Source organism: Aphis gossypii, chromosome 1 (assembly GCF_020184175.1).
Source record: "Aphis gossypii isolate Hap1 chromosome 1, ASM2018417v2, whole genome shotgun sequence".
NCBI lineage: Eukaryota > Metazoa > Arthropoda > Insecta > Hemiptera > Aphididae > Aphis > Aphis gossypii.
The window spans coordinates 12,798,819-12,820,201 of record NC_065530.1 but is presented as its reverse complement, the minus strand read 5'-3'; the positions used below and the strand labels follow the sequence as shown (position 1 = coordinate 12,820,201).

At 28.0% G+C, this 21,383-nt stretch overlaps 1 protein-coding gene across 1 annotated transcript in view; it reads left to right on the top strand.

Moving 5' to 3' along the window:
* The window catches only part of LOC114132826 (inhibin beta chain-like), a 66,876-nt gene that overhangs the window by 16,881 nt on the left and 28,612 nt on the right, over positions 1-21,383 (top strand). Inside the window, exon 2 of the mRNA XM_027998410.2 lies at positions 4,461-4,961. Within this exon, the coding sequence (XP_027854211.1) occupies positions 4,461-4,961 (501 nt within the window). The remainder of the gene's footprint in view (positions 1-4,460; positions 4,962-21,383) is intronic.

Here is a 21,383-nt window from a genome sequence, read left to right as displayed (position 1 = left end):
TTACCCATTACATTTTATTATGGTTTCGCTATATCACTGGTAAATTTCAAATTAATTTTTATAATATTAAAAGACAAAACACATAACGGCGATATTATTGCTGACGCAAAGCTCATCAATACGCGTCTTATTTTGAAAAAAAAATATATTAATATTATAATATTATACGATATACGTTTTAGGTAGGTATTGGGTTCATCGTGTTTGAATGTTTGATATTAAATACTATACTAGTATACTATGTAGATTGTAGGTATGAGGTATTAAATTTATTATATACCTATATTAAATAAATAACATTTTTTTAGTGTAGGAAATTAAACCGTTGACATATACGAGCATAGCTGTTGTTAAATTATAAATTTTTAAAATGAAAATGCACTTACTTTACTAGTACCTTTATACAAATGTATTTATTAGTATACTTACATTTAAAATTAATCTCTTTAAAATATTTCCCTTCATCAATCTTTTATTCTTATTTTTCATGCTTATAAAAAATGATTAAACATTTTTCGAGTGGTTGAGTTTAATTAATGTATGATTAACTGATTTGCAATTACTTTATCTTTATGTATAGAATATATATATTATATAATATATCATGTGTAAACCAAAACTTAATTTAACAACTTATTATGGATCATATAAACTTTCTTCTTATAATTACTTATATTTTAACGATATTCAAAGTTCATATTTCATAACATCAACTATCAAGCCTTATTTAAAAAAATTATAATTACGTTTTGTTATTTTACAATTATAATTATTTGAAATGTATAAAAAGTTTTTTTTTATAGCAAAAGTTTATTTATTGTCTAGAATAAACTATTAATTATAGTTTTAATTTGAAATACTTAACAGTTGTAAAATATTATCTCGTCAATTATGTTAGTCAAAATAGATACTAGGCACTATAAGATTAAGAATAAGTTTTTACATTTTCAATATAATGTTTTAAATGTTTTAATTAAATAATAAATGTTATTACCATTTAGGTTATTATATTGATTGAATGCGCCACTCACAATAATTATTATATGATCTCCTTATATTATTTATATACTTACACATAGTCTAAAATCAATTCAAAACTATTTTTTATAATTTTTGTCTTATAAAGGTAGATTACAAAGAAATTTATATTGTTCAACAAAAATATTTAATTATACATTCATAAATACATTGAATAAAATAACTCAAGTTTTAAAAAAAAGAAAACTAATAAATAATAAAATATTCAGAAATTAACAAAAAAAAAAAAAAAAAATACAAGAAATAATGTTACTATAAGAATTTCAAACTATTGTCGTACCTATAATCTGATTGTATTCTACATTCATCAGCTAATAGTTTAAACGGTAAGTACTAGGTAACCCTATTAACATCGATATATTTAATTGTAACGCTAATGATATTAATATTGTATGTATTCTTCAATTATCATTATAATAATATAATATATTATATTTCATTTTGTATATTTTATATTATTACGTATTATTTGTACTATACAATCATACATATTATAAATTTTTAAATTCTATTACGTACCTAAATAGTTTTTATACTGTAACTAAAAAAAAATGTTTATTATACAAAGATTATATAGAATCGATGAAATTATTGTTATTTCAATATCAAATATTCATAATTACAATTTAGATTAAAAAATGTACTTTATTCTTAAATGGTGTACAGTATCTATATAGATAATATTTATAATTAAGCAATAGGCCAGGTAGAATATAACTCCATTCTTACTGGATGGAATTTCTTCTTCTAACACGTTCGATGGTTGATCAAATATTAAGAATTTTATCGAGAAAATCGATCTTCAAGGTATTATTCATACTTGATTTATTTAAATACTACATGAAGCTCATTCTTCACAAAGAAATATTCAATGTTTAAAAATATAAATGTAAAAATGTAAATTTAGAGAGTTACTATTGTTAATGTATCGTTCAGAAGGGAGTGTACGGGTGTATATATTATATAATATGTAAATATATTTTTAATTTATTTTAATAGTTTAAAAAAAAAAAAAAAAAAAAACTGTTATTTTTAAATATCATTGTGATGTTTAATATTTAACTTTTAAAACAATCAATGTTTTATATTCAAAGTTTTGTGCTCAGTGAATTTGTTGATTACTTACAAAACTTAATTGGTTTAGTATCGTGTTCAGTAGTAATGTTAAATTTTATTTTTGAAATAGTAACATCTAATTTTGATTGCATGTTAAAATACAGTATTTATAGATTATTTTTATCAACCATTTTGTGTATCACAATCGGTATACAGTTTACAAGCTATACCAATACAAAGTTTCCAAGTGGAAGGCATAAAGATGTTAAAACTTAAAATTAATGTCCAGACAAATGAATAGTTTTACCTTCCTGCCCTATAAGAAATCACTTTTCACTTTATTAATTTAAAATATGAATACATATTAAACGAGACGTTTATTAAAAACTGAATTTAATTTTTAATTTTTTCATCAGTCACGGTACTTTTTTATGATTATTTTATTTACTAAATATGATTACAATTTAAAATAACTTAATAAAGTTTGTTAAAATGGCTATTACATTTTAATTAAATTACTGGTTGTATTATTGTTAACACGTTAAACAGATTTTTTTTTTAAACAAGTACACAATTTTAAGTTAAACTAAATTCGTTTTAAAATTATTATCTGTTAATAATTTGGCCATAGTGACTTCTGAGTTATGACGAGTGTATTATTATTTGTACAAGAGTGATTCATTAAAACATAATATCTAAAACAATTTTAAGAGTAGTAGGTACCTAACCTATTATACATTTGGCTATCATAAATGGATGATAATTTTTAGTTTCTATATATTTATACTTCATAAGTATAGACACAATGGTAATTTATGGTAGATAGACTAATCACAACTATTTCATTTTTTATTTCAAAATATTTCTTATTTTTCTAATTTTACTATTCGTAAAAATGGCGTGTGTTGGTGTTTGTATGTGAATTTATAGACGATGGTTTGATCTACAGTAAATCAAACTTTATAGTTTTAAAACAATTTATAGCTTATGATTTTTACAAAGTTGCGACTTTGACCTTTTTTAGTTTTTTAAAACTATATTTTTGTTATAAACTGATATTTAATATGCAAAAAGAGGTTGAATATTTTTTATAAGGATGTCTAATTCAATTTTTCATACATTTCAATTGATTCAGCTATTCTATTCTTTAAATTAATATTGTTTTGGATTAAAATGATTTTATATTTTGACGTAGGATCACCTATAATCTTACTATACACAATGTTTATATTATGTTAACAAACATTTTGCTGCTTTAAGTTTTTCAAAATAACTTTATTATCTAATATCTAATACTTTATACTATAAATAATGTATTATTATAAATCATTTTTGTACTAATGTTTTATAGTGATTTAACAACAAATAGATCGTATTTCTTATATTGGTGATTAAGACAAGTGTTGACATTACTATGCTTTTACTTATTTTTGATTTCTATTGTTAGTATAGTTTAAAGTTATAAGTATTACTATTAAGTATTAAGCTATTTAATTACCAAATAGTCGAGTGGATATAGGATTTCCGTAACACAGTTTAAAATATTTATTAGTCAGAAAAATTATTATTGGAATTATTGGCCTTTATACAATAGTATGCGAGTTTAATTATACTATACAGAATACGTATTCCATTACATTTATAATTTTTTGAATTACTTATTATACAGTTGACGTATTTTGCATTAAATATGATTTAAATTATTATAATTTTTAACAATTAATTTTAGGGGTTTTTTTTTATTTTTTTTTTTTTTATCAAAATTGTAACTTTTAAATATAGGTTACCTGTAGTTTATAATTACTTCAATAATAAATATAATAATAACTAATAAATAGAGAATATTGCTCGTTTATTAGGTTATCTATATTTAATAATATAGGTAAAACTATTCAGTTAATGAATGACTAAAAAAAATTGCGAACCATCTTTCCACAAAACTTGTCTGAATAAACAACAAAACAATGTAGAATAATAAAAAAACAACATTAAATGTCTTATCGTGTATTTCTTATTTTAAAACTTCTGATTATATAAATATATTTACTATTATTTTTCACTCCTCACCGCTACTAACCATTTAGTAAGCCACAAGGATAGAGGTCTAGATAAATGTCTAAATATAGATCGTGACCGAGTATTATTAATTCGAGTAGATAGTTTGTAGGTAGGATTCGGGCATAAAAATAGTAGTTCAATTTATTTAATGGCGATCATTTTTGCAGAAATAGTGTTTCGCTAAAAGATATTTTAGGCGCGTGGGCGCGCGTTTAAAATATATTACAAAGAAGTTTCTTACTACGTTTATCACGATATACGAATATACATAGTATTAAAATGTTGATTTTGTTGTTTTTTTATTTTAGGTACATCAGGTGGCAGACGACAGCATTGTCCATGGTGCAAACGAGCGTCTGGCGCACTCCCGTTACCACCGTCTTCGTCATCGTCAGCCGCTTCTTCGTCGTCATCATCGTCATCTTCGTCGTCATCGTCGTCGGCGACTTCCGGTATCAACCGGCACCACCACCGGCGGAAGCACCGTCCGCGCGGCCGGAGGCACTACGACAGCGCCACTAGGTCTAGCCTGGACAAACAGCGGATAGAGGCGATCAAAGAACAGATACTGTCCAAGCTGGGCATGACCGCTAAACCGAATATCACCAAGGCGCGGTCGACGAGGTTCCTGGTGGAGGCACTGGCCGTCGAACCGCTGTCCGGACTCACTGCCGCCGACCCGGAAGCGGCCGCCTCGTCCGGAAATACGCTGCCGCCGAGTACACGGTTACCGACCACCAGAGACGCCGATTCGGAGCCGGACGATTTTTACGGCCGCACCAGGGAGATCATAGGATTCGCGGAACCAGGTGAGTGTCTCGAAGCACTAAAGTTATATATTATTTCGTGTCTCATTTATATATTAGGTATTTACGCGCCCTTTTTATGTATATTGACCGTAAACGTCAAACCGAATCCCATCGCCACGATAATATAGCCCACCCGAGTCGTGCGAGCAATAGCGGTGCAGCTAAAATTTCTTCCGGACGACTATATTTAAGAGAATAATATGTGGCTATATATTATATGCACTAAACGCACTATATATACATACATTATACGCGTGTAATAGTTATATGTATATACACATAGTTAACATCTACTTGTTCTTAAATCACGTCGTTTATATGTCTTCGAACTCGTTAATATGTCAGTAGACGCATAAAAATTGTAAATATTTTCGTAATAAAAAATAATAATAATAAAAATAAAACGACAATATCAAATAAAAAAAAAATGATTATACGTTCAGTCAGTTCACACGGTAACCGTATACGCACACCGTTTTCCGTTTGTCGCGCTTGTATATAATAATAATTACACCATGTTTTACATTATAAGCGCCTGCTTAGTAGCGTAATAATAATAATAATAATAATAATAATAGTTTATCTTTATTGTATTTTCTTAAATTTGATTTATTTGAAACACCGTGTAATAGCATAGCCCCCCGGCCGTACAAGTCATTGGCTTCTGGCCTGCGACCCGTGCATAGTAATATTATAATATATAGGTAGCAGGTATGTACATGGAAGAGTAAAAAACTACCTAATCGAAAAAAAAATGAAAATAAATGAACACCTATTAGGTGCAACGCATTAGCCAGATATCACGAGCCAATGTCTTTAAGAAAAAAGTAACAATTGTTTCAATAGCGTTTTAAAATATTTCACGCCAGGACGATTACTTATATGGTTCCGCTATGCATTCTGTATGTCGACCAAAATTTATTTAACTTTGACTTTAGTAGAAATATTTCTAAGCGAGTTTTGATTTCATTTAAAAATGGGTCAGATTTGTCGGAACAAGTTTGAGAAGAATAACAGTATTTTATGTTTAATAGCGTTACACATTATTATAGACAAATTACTCACACTATAGTCTTTCGTTTCATTTAATTCTCAATTACATATTTTATAACCAAGGATAGTATAGAACTTTTCACTAACATTATATTTTCAATCTATACATATTATTATAATATGTACAATATTTTTCTTTAGCTTGTGCAACGCATAACAGAATTTACTTCAAAAACAATTGTTGTTTAGAGTACTATTTTAAGTACAATTATTATGGAAATGGTCAACTCAATTATAATATAAGTAATTGTACCTGAACGTCAAAAATGTTAAACTATATAAATATGTTAAATTAAAACACATCTATACATCAGTCATATTAATAAATTATAGATTCGAGAATTTTTTGAAAAAGTCAAATACTAACAGTAACGCATATATTATGGTTTTATTCTATATTTATGTATTTATTCGTTTATAAACATAAATCACAATGAATGGGTATGCTGTGAAGTAGAAAATTTGAGAATTCCTGGGCGAAAGTCAAAATTGGCCTTCACTTTTACGACGTTATAAATTATACAATTGTTAACACTTTTGGATTAAATTTAAAAAATGTAGAACTTCTTTTTTGTATCATTTTACGTTTTGTAGACATAGTAGTTGCTTAAACTTTTTAAATAAAAATCAATTTTTAAATTGAAACATTGAAACATTATTCTCAGAACTTTTTGTATGAAAATTGAATTTGTGATTTTTTCATCTTCGTAAAAAAAATGCAAAACAAATATCGAAGGATATTAAATAGATAACGATATTATTTACAAATGTCACGAATAATGTCATCTTGCATATTATTATATTGACGAAAGGATATTATATGGAAATGCGCGTTTAGGCATTTTTCTCTATCTACAGGAAAATGATTCTGAGAATTATATTATCATGACTCGTAAGCATTCTAGAAATGTTTATGGTACGTAATAAACATCAAAATGGAAAAGTTTTCATTGAACAAATAGTAAAAACAATCGGAGCGTGTATATGTGTGTGTATAAATTATATTTTGCCTTTCTGTACGATTTGCGTTTTATCGTTAACTCGTGCGAGTTGTACGGCCTGGCCAAGGTATGTGATAAAACAATGTACATAATTTAATATAGAGTAATGATGGATCGATGTGCTGCAGTCTGCAGTATATAATGACACGATGAACAATTACTGTTTAGCACATAATAATATAATGAATTTATATACCATTTGAACGAACACAGTTTGCTTATAGAAATTTTTTACAAACGACTTATGCAAATAATTCAGCTCACAATAATTTGTCTGCAATAACTATTTTATATTTGTTGGTATAAGATTATAATAATATATTCGTGTATCTCATTACGATATTATAATATAATACAGTCGGCTTGCTGCTAATATTATTTAAAATCAATATAATAATTTATATAAACTATAATAACGGTTTTAAAAATAATATATATAATTGTAATCTGTTTACAAGATAATTATTGACAAGGATTGAAATGGAGTGGGTATTTTAATTTGAGATTTATCGCGTGAATAATTTACACATACATATCCAATTACCATCATGCTATCACCGCGATCGGTAAATACAATATAATCCACTTATATAATTGATTGAAAACTAATAAACACGCTGGTGTAAACTGATTATTATCGTAAAAAAACACTCTTGTAAATTGACATATTAAAAAACTAATGTTTCAGTAATAGTACATACAATACCTATTTATATATTATTCGAAAAACCCAACGGACACAACGAGTACCTATATTAAATTCCATCTACAGTCAGCGAGATTTACGTACATGATACACACCTACACGAATGAACTTGAGCTATTTTTGAAACGAAAATACATCGTTTTTTAATGAACGTTTCGGTGGATATTTACAATCGTCCATCGCGTGCCGTGTAAATGTGTAATATATTTACCTCTATATATAGATTGTTTATTTAAACCTCGTTGGTTGTTTCTCTGAAAAAACAAACAGTCGTATCACAGCAAGATCAAAGTATGGATAAATCGGTTTTTTGTACTAGGAAACAAAAAATATCACGGTAGAGAGAAACTAATTCTATTGAGAAAAACGTGGCATAGGTGTACCTACGACGGCTAAACATAATAATATATGTAATATTTGCCCATCAAAGGTAATCAATTATATCATATCCTCCAGTATTGGTACCTAAACTCAGTTATTGTAGAATTAGTATTTAAATATTATGCATTGATTATTATTTATTATATACGTGTGACGTTGTACACATTAAAACAATAATAATATTGTGATGGTTTTAGATATTTTTTTATAATAAAAGCGATTGTTTTTAATTTATAAAATATTATGTATTGAGGTTTCTAAGTACAATGTAGTATTTAGTATTTACCACATATTTTAAATTGTTTTCCACACTTTATTATACTTAATCATTTTTAATTAAAAAAAAATACCTACTTATTTTCATTTGTAATAAAAAAGTGATTAATTACTACAATCTTGTAATTTTTTATAACGGTTTATAAACCTGAAAGTTCTTATTTTTAAAACAACTTAGAGCAGTCTAATTGGTCGATTATGGACTGGCTATTGATTGATTTGTTCACATTCTATGCAAAATTCTAAAATTATATTCTTGAATAATTAGTGTATGTGTATATTAATATCGGTGATAGGTGATAAGTATATATTATAGGAATATTATATCTCAAGAATGGCTCAATATATTGTATACTGCACCAGAGATATTTTCTTGTATAACTTTGGGTATAACAATTAAAGTTTTTGATTTGATATTCTATTTAACAAAAATTTTAATTTTGAAGTCATTAATAAATTCAAAATCAGATAATTAATTTTACATTGATAAGATGACAAAAATAATTTACAGAGAATCGTGTACAAAGGCCCTTGATTTTTTCACTATGCTTTAAGAAATATGGCGGTTTATCTATTATTTATTTACCAAAGTACAAGTGATAATTATAACAAGATAATTTTATATACCAAACGAATGAACTATGTACAACAAAAGTTATAGAATATTACAATCAATACCACGAGATCTCTGTATTGCAGTCATTTATAGTCAAAACTCAGAAGCGCGTGAATAATTTCGGCACGTGTCCGAAATCCTATAGCAAGAATCAAAATCTTTAACGAACAACTGCGTACCTATTTCTACTCCAATGTCGGTTAAATTATGGTTCACAAGTTATTAACTGAAAAAATCTAAAGATATTTTAATTAAAAACAATTTCCCTTTGGTAGCCGCTAGTTGAATTTGACGTTGGCAAACGATATTATACGTTGCATCTTGCCGGGTGCGCGAACGAAGTGAAAACGTCGTCGCCGCCACCAAGCCGGCGGGTTCGTACTCGCATATAAATAATATAATGTATAGTGATATGAAATATTATTCTTGCAAACGATATTTCTATTCTTTATTGCTTAAGGGCTCGCGATTGGCGGCAGATTTTGTTACATATATACCTGGCATGCATCTAGTCTATATTATATCGTAGGTTTTTGCACGTATACACTATAGTGGTCAATCAGCGAAATTATTTACAAGTGCGTTTCTAGTCGCGTTGCCAATATTAATAAACGAACATACGTTCAGTATTTAATCATAATGATTGATTTCATCTAAGTTTTAAGTTTTTTTTTCTATGAACAAAAAAAAAATATCAATAACAACGGTTATTAGTTTAGGTTTTACATAGTACCTAGTAAATAATGTTTGGTTGACTATATTTTTAAAAAATTAACAATATTTATATTAAACTAAACGTGAATTCATAGTTAAGTTAACTAATACTGCAATTCATATAAATATATATATTATCATACAACTTAGTTTGTTAAATTTTATTGTATAAGTTAGTTTTTCTTAGAAATGTTAATGAATTTGAGAGATGTCATCAAACTTTATTTTTATCCACGAATAAAATTTAATTTATCGAAGTTAGTAAGTAAATAAATATAAAATGTATGCATGTCTATTTAGATGAAGACGCGTTCTTATGGCTTAAAAAAAAAAAAAAAAACTAAGGAAAGTACATAAAAATTTGAAATGTTGCAATTTTAATGAAAATTAATAACGATTTGTAAGTTATGAGCTTATGACCAATTCTGCGTATACCAGCCATGATAGTAGTGTTGATAGTGCTTGAGTATCAAGTGTGAATTATCTTTAATAGTATATCAGGTTCGATTTATCTTATAATGGCTTATTTATAAGAGGAATTTTCTCAACCAGGTTGATTTCTTTTTTTTCCAGTTGGGGTAGTTGATTTCTTTGCGATATTCTCGTGATTTGTGCCTATAGGTACATAGTATGGACTGTTACAAATTATTTATTCGGGACACCGTGACGGCACGCGGGAACGGTGGCGCGCGACTGCCGTGGCCGCCCGAGAATATTATAATATTAATATTTATTAATAATGATACGGTACTCTCTTGACAGTCTGTTGATTTAAAATGATTTTATTTAAATGCATACGCGTCGCAAGGTCCACTGTCCGGTACGCGTATAGTGGCGGTGACGGCACGCGCGGAGGGGGTAACGGCTTGGGGGCAAAAATACCTATATTATACCGCCGCAGCCTCCTTTGAACTCGTTTATATTATATATTTTATTATATTAGTAGAGAAACCCTAGATCCAGATCGTTATGTCGGTAATTTATAGATACTGGTTCACGCCCATGTATTTATTATTGCATAATATAATCTATAACGCCGCCTCATAAATGTGGTTATTATTATTATTATTTTTTTTTCAAGTTATTATTTTTAGTCTTCTTTTCAATATAATATACTATCTAAGTATGTAACTAATTGGGACATTACATAGTAAATATATTTGCTAACGCATGTATACATTCGTTGTATAAGTAGTGTTTGTACACCTAAGTATAATATGCATTTGTGTGTGTATGTGTGTGTGGTATAGAAGTCATGTAGGTATGTATAATATTATGACCGTCTATCTGTTTATGGTGACCGTGAGAGTTTTCAACACGCACCACTCACGCCAAAGAGGTATATAGGTATATTATATTAATGTCGTTATAAAAACCGCGGTCCCCAGCGCCCAGCAGCGCACCGGCACTCGGCAGTCAAACCAACACATATTATAATAAATAATATTATGATATACTTCATTACCATAATAATATATATTAATATCCACCGGCGCCCTATAATGTATAACACGGAATTTCGATACGGCTATTACACACGTGCAGCAGCAGTCAGTTCTACGCGATACACAGCACGGACACCAGACCCATAGTGGGAGAGAAAGATAGACACATACCACTGACCAGACCATATGCTGAAAATTATTATGTATATTTTAAATGTATTAATGTTTATTACTAGATAATTGAGGTAATAAAGCCAGTCATTTTCTCAACCGGCTGATGCATTTGCGAAAACAATGTTTTTTTTATGGGTAAATTCGAAATATATGAGTAAAATATATGTAGGTATAATAATCAATATTTGTTATTTTGATTTTATGCATTAAACACTATGACTTTTGTCCATTTTATATGACTTGATTTTAATGAAAAAAACAGAAAATAAATTGAGGACCCCAAATAGTTGGAAGAGAAGGCGAAGGAAAAGAAGAAGAAGTATGATTTGATTTTAATTATCTAAAACAGAATGCTTGAATGAAAACATTTGTGTATACGGGTAAAGTTCAACTAATACAGTTAATTATTTATAAGCATTTAGAGAGTTTAATATTAAGATTAGTGGAATTTCTCTAGAGAATTTCGGCACTTTTCCATTCATAAAACTTAAAATGTTTGTATAGTTTTATATATAAAGCCTAAATTGTTCATTCAAAATGTAATATTAATAGTTAACCTTCGTACAAAATATTTTGTGTTTCAGAATAATAAATTACTTCAAAAATGATGAATGATCGTTTAAGACAATTTAAACTTACGGTAGTTTTTATGGCAATAAAGTACCTATATAAAAACTGTTTAGTACCTAGAGATTCAAAATTATTTTTAAAAAAAACATCGAAATCAACTGAGGAAATCAGTTTTTTGTATATTATAATATGTTTACAAGGTTTAAATCACTTGTGTTTGAATTAGTGGAACTGTGAAGTAAAAACGTATATCGTGTTTTGAGCTTAGTGAAAATATCTAATCAGTTTGATATTTTCTAATTCAACATCTCACCCAGATTTACAAAAGTCGTTGATTATTCACTGCGAGTGTTGCAGGTGCACATTATTAATAATTGTATATAGGTGAACCCTATAGACGTAAAGGCGTACATAAAATCTACGTCTCGGATTGTCGTATTGTTATAATAGTATAATAACGATATTATTACCCACTGTCGGTTTTTTTTCACCGTTTATAATCATCATCCCGTAGTTCTTGATAATAATAAAGTATAATAACAATATGCAGGCACAGTTGTTCGACTGACGGAGAGAAGTTTTCGTCACGATGATGAAGATTCTTACGAGTATAATGTATGTACGTAGAAAGCGTGGGACGACTGCCGCCGCCACGCGTCGTTTTCGTTATTACTTATTATTATAATATATATATTATATTATGTAACCTGTGTATGTTATTCCATAGAGCGTACTTAATAATAATATGGTAGCTTTTGTCGAATCGCCCGCGACAGATACATATTATTATAAATATTTTATTTTACGTTGTAACAATAATATTTCGATTGCATGTGCCATACGGTTTTAAAATTATTAATATGTATATGTGTATATGAGGTGGCTGAATAAAATACGTCGGGTTTTTAATATTATGATTTTTATACTGTGATACACGCAATACACGTAAAGGTTATTCCTTTATCCTCGTCGGGTATATTCTAAAAAGTCGCTATATATATTATCTGTGATTCAAGGACGTGCATGTACATACCTATTATTATATCATGTACTTACATAATATTGTCTAGTATGTATAAAAATAATTGCAACGGGGAAGTACGATTTTTTAGAGTTTCGTTTCCGCAAACTGTAATCGGAAAGTCGTAGTTTTAAATATCCTAAAATAGTACTAAATAATGGTTTTTTATCGTCAGTTAAAATAAAATTCAATTGTAATTTTTTTATTTATATATTTAAACTAAATAAAATATTACAACCTATAATTTTTTATCATATATTTGTACGTAACGCAACTAATAAATACAATATTTTCAGAAAAAAATTTAATCAATCTATCGTTATACTAATAGTAAAATAAATTACTTTATTTAATAGCAATATCATAAAACATATTATTATAAAATATACTTAGTAATATAGGTTAACAGACAGTCTCTACTCAAAATGGTTTTTCGTATACAATGATATATTATTAAATTCAAATTTAACACATCCTTTACAGCAGTGACCCACTCGATACCTACTGTATTTGTCTGTACTACAGAATAGTACTCACTTACCAACCTTTTTATTAAATTAAAGTATGATTCACACTTTACGAATCTTTTACTCACATTTTACTCTATTGCTTTACTAAAGGGTTTTTTTTCTGACCCGTTAATTTATTATTAAATTATAAAAACTTCGTTTCCTTGAGATTTTTCAGTTATGTTTAAATATGTGGAAATATATAACATATTATGTATGACAGACTTAAAACAAATTTATACAATGTTATAGTATCCAAAAATTCTATATCTTTAATTATACATAAAGATTAATTCCAAGTATAATACGCTTTGATTTTATAATAAAAAAAATAAATTTAGAACACTGGTAACAACAAATAAATAATAGTACTTATAACGGGATATGAACAGAGGGGACACTAGGAAACTGCAATAAAAATTGTAATTATTTTGTATTTTAATCGTAGTTTCTTAACTGTTAATAATTCTTGGCCGTTTTGTTCTCCACCATTTTCTTACACTACGTAAAATAATAAATCGAACTGCACACAACACATTTCAGATTTTAGCCATACTTAAAAACTTATATATATGCTTTTAATCTATATTATATGGCATCAATTTAATATTCCTCTTCCTTCAGTTGCCCCAGGTTTTTATCATTTTTATCTGTTCATTTTTAAGGATGTACAAGAAATTTCATTCTTTTTTAATACTATTAAAATGTACAAACTTATATTAATATATTACCCAAATTATAATATTTTACAACTTTACATAAGTTGATGAAGTATAAAAAAAGTATAGTACTATAGTCTAAATAGAATGCTAATTAATCTGATTTTCCTTCGGTAAGGGTTCAATTTTGAAAAACGAACAAAACATCTTGAAATTATTTTTAGTGTCATATTCATAAACTATATAACTGCACTTAAATAGTATATTCTTGTAAAACATATATAATATAATTGTAAGCAATAAATAATGTGTTATATTGTTCACTGTGCCGTTTTATTACGGACAGCACATAGGCATGTATATTTGTTCTATAAACAATATTATAAATCATACTTTTAATTCAACTCAAAAAGTTGAATCTCAAATCGTTTATTATTATGGAACTTAGTTCAACTATTTTTTTTGTTAAGCGCGTAAATTATTATTAGCTTCAGTAAGTATAGACATTTTTTAATTTTCTAAATTTTGCTTGTTAGTAGTTCTATTTGTAAACAGTTAGTTACTTATAAATCAAACCATGAATTAATTATTATAATAAAACAATATACTTACTTATATAGTTATGTATTCTCAATTCTCATATTATAATAATATATAACAATAATTTACACATAGTATATTATTATAATACTATAATACAAGGTATAAAATAAAGACATTAATTTCATATTAATTATATTTAAATTTTATTTTAATAACGAGTTAATAAAATTCATAATTTTATAGTAACAATACAAGTACTATTGCAATGTATATTTACGGTTGATCCCATTTTATTGTAATAACTTTCGTAATTATTAAGATTTTATGATGTTTAGAAATTTGTATACAATTTAAGTGAACAATAAACATTGCATTCTTAAAAACTACTACTGTCGCAAAGCCATCTGTAATAAGTTAACAATTTAGTTTAAAAGATTAACTAATTTACATAATTTTATCATTATCCTAAGTGATGTTATGCTTTGCTGTTTCAACTATGTTTTAGTAACACAAAACTTAAACACATTTACATTTTAAAAAATAACAAAATATTAAATTTGTATTACATATACGTTTAAATAATGTCAAATACTATTTAGCTTAGGTACACATTGTTAATCTAATTTAGTATTTATTCATAACTATTAAAATTTTGTTTTCATATAATTTCTAAAAATATGAATATTTATAAAATAATATAGTTTTATACTTGAATCGTGGACAGGAACTTAAACTATATAAATGTTTCATTATTTCTATTTTGTACAGTGAATAGTTACAATATATTGAATCAAATTTTCACACAGCTTTAAAAAATACGTTTTAATTTCATAGAAAGATAATCTCGTTGCTTTTTGTTATAATTTAACTATATAACTTAAGTTGTCTGAAAACAATAACTTCCAATTACTACAATCAATTGTAAAAATGAATGCTTTTAAGTCTTAATTAGTATCAAAATATTAAAATAAATTAAATTATGCAAATAATAGTAAAATAGTTTTTTTTATTATAAAAATTAAACGCTTATAAGGTTTTACAAAATTAAAAAGATGCTTTTTTATTTTGGTAAGATACTAATTAGTAGGGTTCGGATTTTAAAGCATATGCTTCTTTTTTATATATGAGATAGAAATCTAATTTTTAAATTAGTTAAAATGATAATAAATTCGTTTCACGTCATTCTGATTCCAAATAAACCAATTTATTTTGTCTTTTTATATGTGTAGAATTTTTATTGTGAAATTTTATTGTGATATTAGAGTAGTAATAAAAAATTGAATTAATAAAAAACATAAAAACCCAGAAAATGTTTTAGGTATTGGATTATTATTGTTTTCGTTATCGGCTTGTTTATTAAATAAATTAAACGTTTATATTATCGATATATTATAGCAAGCAGTACCGATACGGCCAGTATACTTATAACATCGATATCGACCATTTCAAAATTTAAGATTTAGAGTTGTGATTTGAAACCGTCAATTCAGTGGATGGTGAGTGGATGGAGAGTCATTTTCTACGTATATAAATATTCCCTCGAACAATATAGAGTCAGTTTCACTACTGTAAATCTAAAGATATACGTGGTACATAGTAATTAATTCTTTTATAATTTAAATTCATTTCTCAATTTTTTTATTCATTTCTATAACTAGTTCGTGTTAATTTTTATTAATGTTTTTTTTTCTTTTTTGTCTTTTTACAACAATCGTGTGCCTTTTTAGTTGCTTATTAATATGCTTTAAAATCCGAACCCTACTTATTTGTTACACTAAATCATTACTGTCGCGCTGTTGTGCCAAGACACGAAATTCACTATGAACATGCATAGATGAGTAGATGACCCGTTGTACCTACGCTCGGCGACATTTAGTGCGCAATTCATTACACGGCGAATACAAACCCGTGTGCAGACATATTACAATATTTTATTAAAATACGCGTTGTCATCTCATATATTATATTATTATTATATATAAATACAAATATAAAATTTGTGTCAAGCATTATATTATAGTGCGTATTGCATATAAACGGCATATTTAGAGAAAAAAAAAAAAGAAAAGTCAAGCATAGACATGTGCGTACCTATACGTCATGTACACGTATATATATTATATATATATAATATATATAATATACATATAATGAGTCATTCTCCATAAAGTCCGTCTAGTCTCTCTCATGCAATACGAACGGTATTATAGAACCTGTTTTCGTTTTATACATTACAATTTATTATTATTATTTTTTTTTCCATATTTTTATTGTACATAAAATGACGCCACCGTAGTGTATAAGTATATTGTTTGTCTGCAAGCGACTTAAAAGGTATACCATCTACTCACACACAAACACACGTATATATAACGCACAGTAAGACGCGTGTGTATAGTACTCCTCTTTGGACGGCGCGCGGCGGCGCCCACGCAGCCATAACGCCGTATACTGTAGTACAACACTATAGTATGACGCGAGGAATTTTAACGGCCGTTCATGAAGTTAAAGATTTTTCTCGTCTCACAAGCGCGCACCACGCGGTTTGCGGTTTCCATTGGGCTGTTCACGCTGAACGCATTCTGTCGAGCCCATTATGTTTTATTATATTTCATTTTTACCACGAACGCTGCTGCAGTCGGCAACGGCAATAACAGTAACAATAGTAATAATAATAATAATAATAATAATAATATAATAATAATAATAATCGTCACACGTCGGCCGGTTGTATAACCACACACACTATTTTTGAAGGGCACTTAGATTTAACTATACTGGTACGACTTACTTAGAATTCGATGAAACGTTATGACTTGTGGGTAATGATATAGGTTTTCACTATCAGAGTAAATTGTTAATTTGACTGTATTGCACGAGCGCACGTACCAACAACTGTTGGTTTAAAGTTATATACTGATTTCAAAATTTTTTAAAATTTAAATTTGATTTTTAAGTGAGTCGATGGTTATTATTTGTGGAAATAAATAATGAGTTTTCAGAGTTACACAGCAAATCTTTTAGAATAAGTTAGTAATTTAATAATGTTTACCAATCGATCAATCAATGGTTTTAACTATTACACCAGTAATAGTTATCTATTGCCTATATTATTGTGTTAAACAAAATAACACCGCTGTACAATTTTTGAAATATTAGTGATATTAAATTTGAAATAGATAACTTAATGTCTTCGATATTGTTTAACCTAGAATAATTTATTTTGATAGTAATGTTAGATTTTAAATAAAAATACACACATTTTCCTTGTTTAACGTTATCGATTAGCATTGACAAAGAAGATTTATTTTCACATTCGTACCTGATGATTCAATTCTTAAAGATTCCTTACGATTTAAACTAAAAAAATGTTTTGCCCCACCTCCTAAAGAAGAGGCTACACCCGCATGTAGGTACAGTCTCCGTCTTATAAGTGCGTAAATGCGTAATATAGCAAATTTACCTCAGCTTAATAAAACTATTATAAAACTTGATGGTAAAAATATTATCTGTGTTGGTATGTTGGTGTTTTACAATAGTTCAATTTTTTAGAAAGTTATGCATATATGATAATATGGGTAGCGTAAATTAAAAATTATCATTACTCACTTAAAAACTGAATAAACTAAAACTAAAAAACCAACATACAAACACAGATAATGTTTGATTTGTTATGTTACGCATTTGCAAGACGGAGACAACATAAGACGATAAAATTGATAATATTTTATTGATCAACTTAATTAACGATCGCACCCTTGCATCTCACCACGCCTTATTGCTACAAGCGCTGCACTGCCGCATTTTAAAACACATTTCATTTTTAGCCACACAGTAAAAAATGACAAACCTTTCACAGAAAACGTTAGCTAGTTGTAATTCTATGTTAGTATTTAATTAATTTTAACTTTTTGGATCTAATTATCTTTATATTTTAAAAGTTATAAATAATAAATAATAAATAATTCATTTAACATTTCACAACAGAAATTTATTATCGTGTTTAAATACTTTATATTTATAATAAAATAAGTTATCATTATATTATTATTGTAATATTTGGTTTAACAATAATTGTCAAAAAAAAAAAAAAAAGAAAAAATAAGTGAACCGACCGCATACACCGATAATTGATAAATTAAGTATAAAACATCACTTTTTTTTAGGGTGCGGATAATATTTTCTTTTAAACGTTTAGTTCAAAAAAATATTAGTTATTTATGCCAACCACAACTATCCACGTGGCTTAATAGCCGCGTCGTGTATATTATTTTATTACATATAGTGTAAGTATGTTTAGTGACACTGCCGTTGACGTCTCATTTAAAACGCGTAATGTGCGCTGGACCGGTCTACGCGCCACCGACTGCAGTCTCACCCGTCCGCTCGACGACCGTAGTGTGTAGCTCATTTCAATATAATAATATAGTCTGCAGTGTACCTATATAATTAAATATATGTATTTATAGTACACCTATAGTTGTAATAGTCTACTGCAAGCGCCGTCGCAATGACGTATATGTATAATCGAATTAGAACCGTTCGCCCGACATATATAAATAATGCTTAATGTTCTTATTGTCAGTATAATACAGGATTATTCAAAACGTTCCATCCGATTTCAAATGCTATAATATATTTTTAGTTTTTAAGTTCAGAGTAATATAATATGATGTATCATACATAAAATCATATTTTAAATTTGTTTAACAGTAGGCATCTATCAGTCTAAACTCAAATTCATTCCATGCCATTTTCGTTGTATCTAATTGACTCTGCTAATTTTTAAACTCCCGTTCGATTGGTTATAATGGTGGTACAAATACAGAATCTTTGAAATAACCCCAAACGAATAATAGTCACGTGATGTAAGAAGAGGTCATCTAAGAATATCGGGGCAAACTTTTGGATAATTCATTTTGAATAACTCTGTATTTATAATAGGTATATATATTACACATAATACAATACACCTGTATAATATTCTATTTTAGCGATTCGGTATATATGACGTACAATATAATATTATATATACCTATATCGTACTTTATTACTAAAACATGGCAAAAGAATGACAGACAAACGTGAATATATATACTATAATAATAATATTATATTGTTTGCGTGTGTATAGTTTGCGTAATATTGCGCATCAACCACCTATAATATGGTACTCGTATTCGGATTATTATTATTATTATTCGTATAACGTAATAATATCATCGTATTATCGAAGTACGTCTGCAAAAGTTGTTTGTGATCACTGCACGCCGAAATGGACTACGATGATGAGTACGTCGCGACTAAACGTTTATGTTAGTGTTAGACGTTGGTTATAATGGTATCAAGAAAGTTGTATGGGAAAATATAGACATTATGTTATATTATAAACGAGAGATAGAGACGACGGTGGCGATAATGAAGACGAGTCTGACGATGTGGCCCTCCCTCTGCAGCGTGCACACACATTTACAACTAAACTACGTGCACGATATATGTATACATGTGTGTGTAATATCATGTATACTGTATATATTGATTAACTCGGGGAACACATAAAATACGCGGACCCAAACGATTTAATGGATTCACATTAGTTTTATACGGCAAACCTATATTTATGTATATATATATATATTTCACTCGCGCCGTCGACATCGTTGCCGCCGCCGATGCCTCCTCTCGCCGTTCGCAGCACATTTAATGGCCTATATAATAAATTTTCCACGTTTTTTTTTTTTTTTTTAGCGTGCATAAAATAACACATCCAAAACCTAATCGATAATTATTGGTTTTATGGTAAATTCAGACGAGTTTTTCAACTCGCACGCTGCCGAGACGTCAAGTGTCATAGCAATAATAACAACGATTATGATGTATAATATTATGCACGATTGTATCATTATAATATTATGTGCGATATTACATTTAGATTTTGCGGTCTCCTATATCGCTGTAGTAATAATTATTGAGAAAGTTAAATATAATATAGCGACACAATAATGTATAGCTATGATGTATATAACTGCCGCCGATGTACAACGTAAATGCAGCAGAAGAGCCGTTAGCCAGATCACATTGTCAAAAGGGTGCAATAAGAATTTTAGAGGGGGGAAATAATTGAAAAAAAATCACTAATCTGATACTTTATATAAAATATCAATTTATTAGTATTATAAAAGTTGCTTTGATTATAATTTATAGGTATAGTTTTTGGTTTTTTTCTTAAATCAATTAAAGTAGGTAACGATATGGAAAATAGGCGATTATTGATAATAAATAATAATATCATAATATAATTTTAATATTTAATACATTTACCAATGATTCTTGTTTAAATCAAATTAAAAATTATCAAAATTTTTTCAATGTTTATTGTTTACGCATTTTTCTCAGTTTTGATTTAAATTCTAATATTGTTAGGTTGCATTCATTTATTATTTTTGTGGATTTTTGATTCGTGTTAAGCAGGCCAATTTTGATCCACAAACCATTGAGCAGCATTCAAATACTTAAACCGATGCTATCATTCTATAGATGACTCTGAATGACTTACGTTATTTTTATAAAATTCTATCAAAAAATCGTTAATTTCATCGAAGAATTTTGATGTACCTACCCGTACTTAAGCCGTGGGGAAGTAGCCGATCTTCTTGGCTATGGCCCTGCGCTGCTGCGTTTTTCAAAAACAAACAAACGCAAGTGGGGAAAAAACGGTGGTGATGGTGGTAACCTTCGGTTTATGAAATTGGTC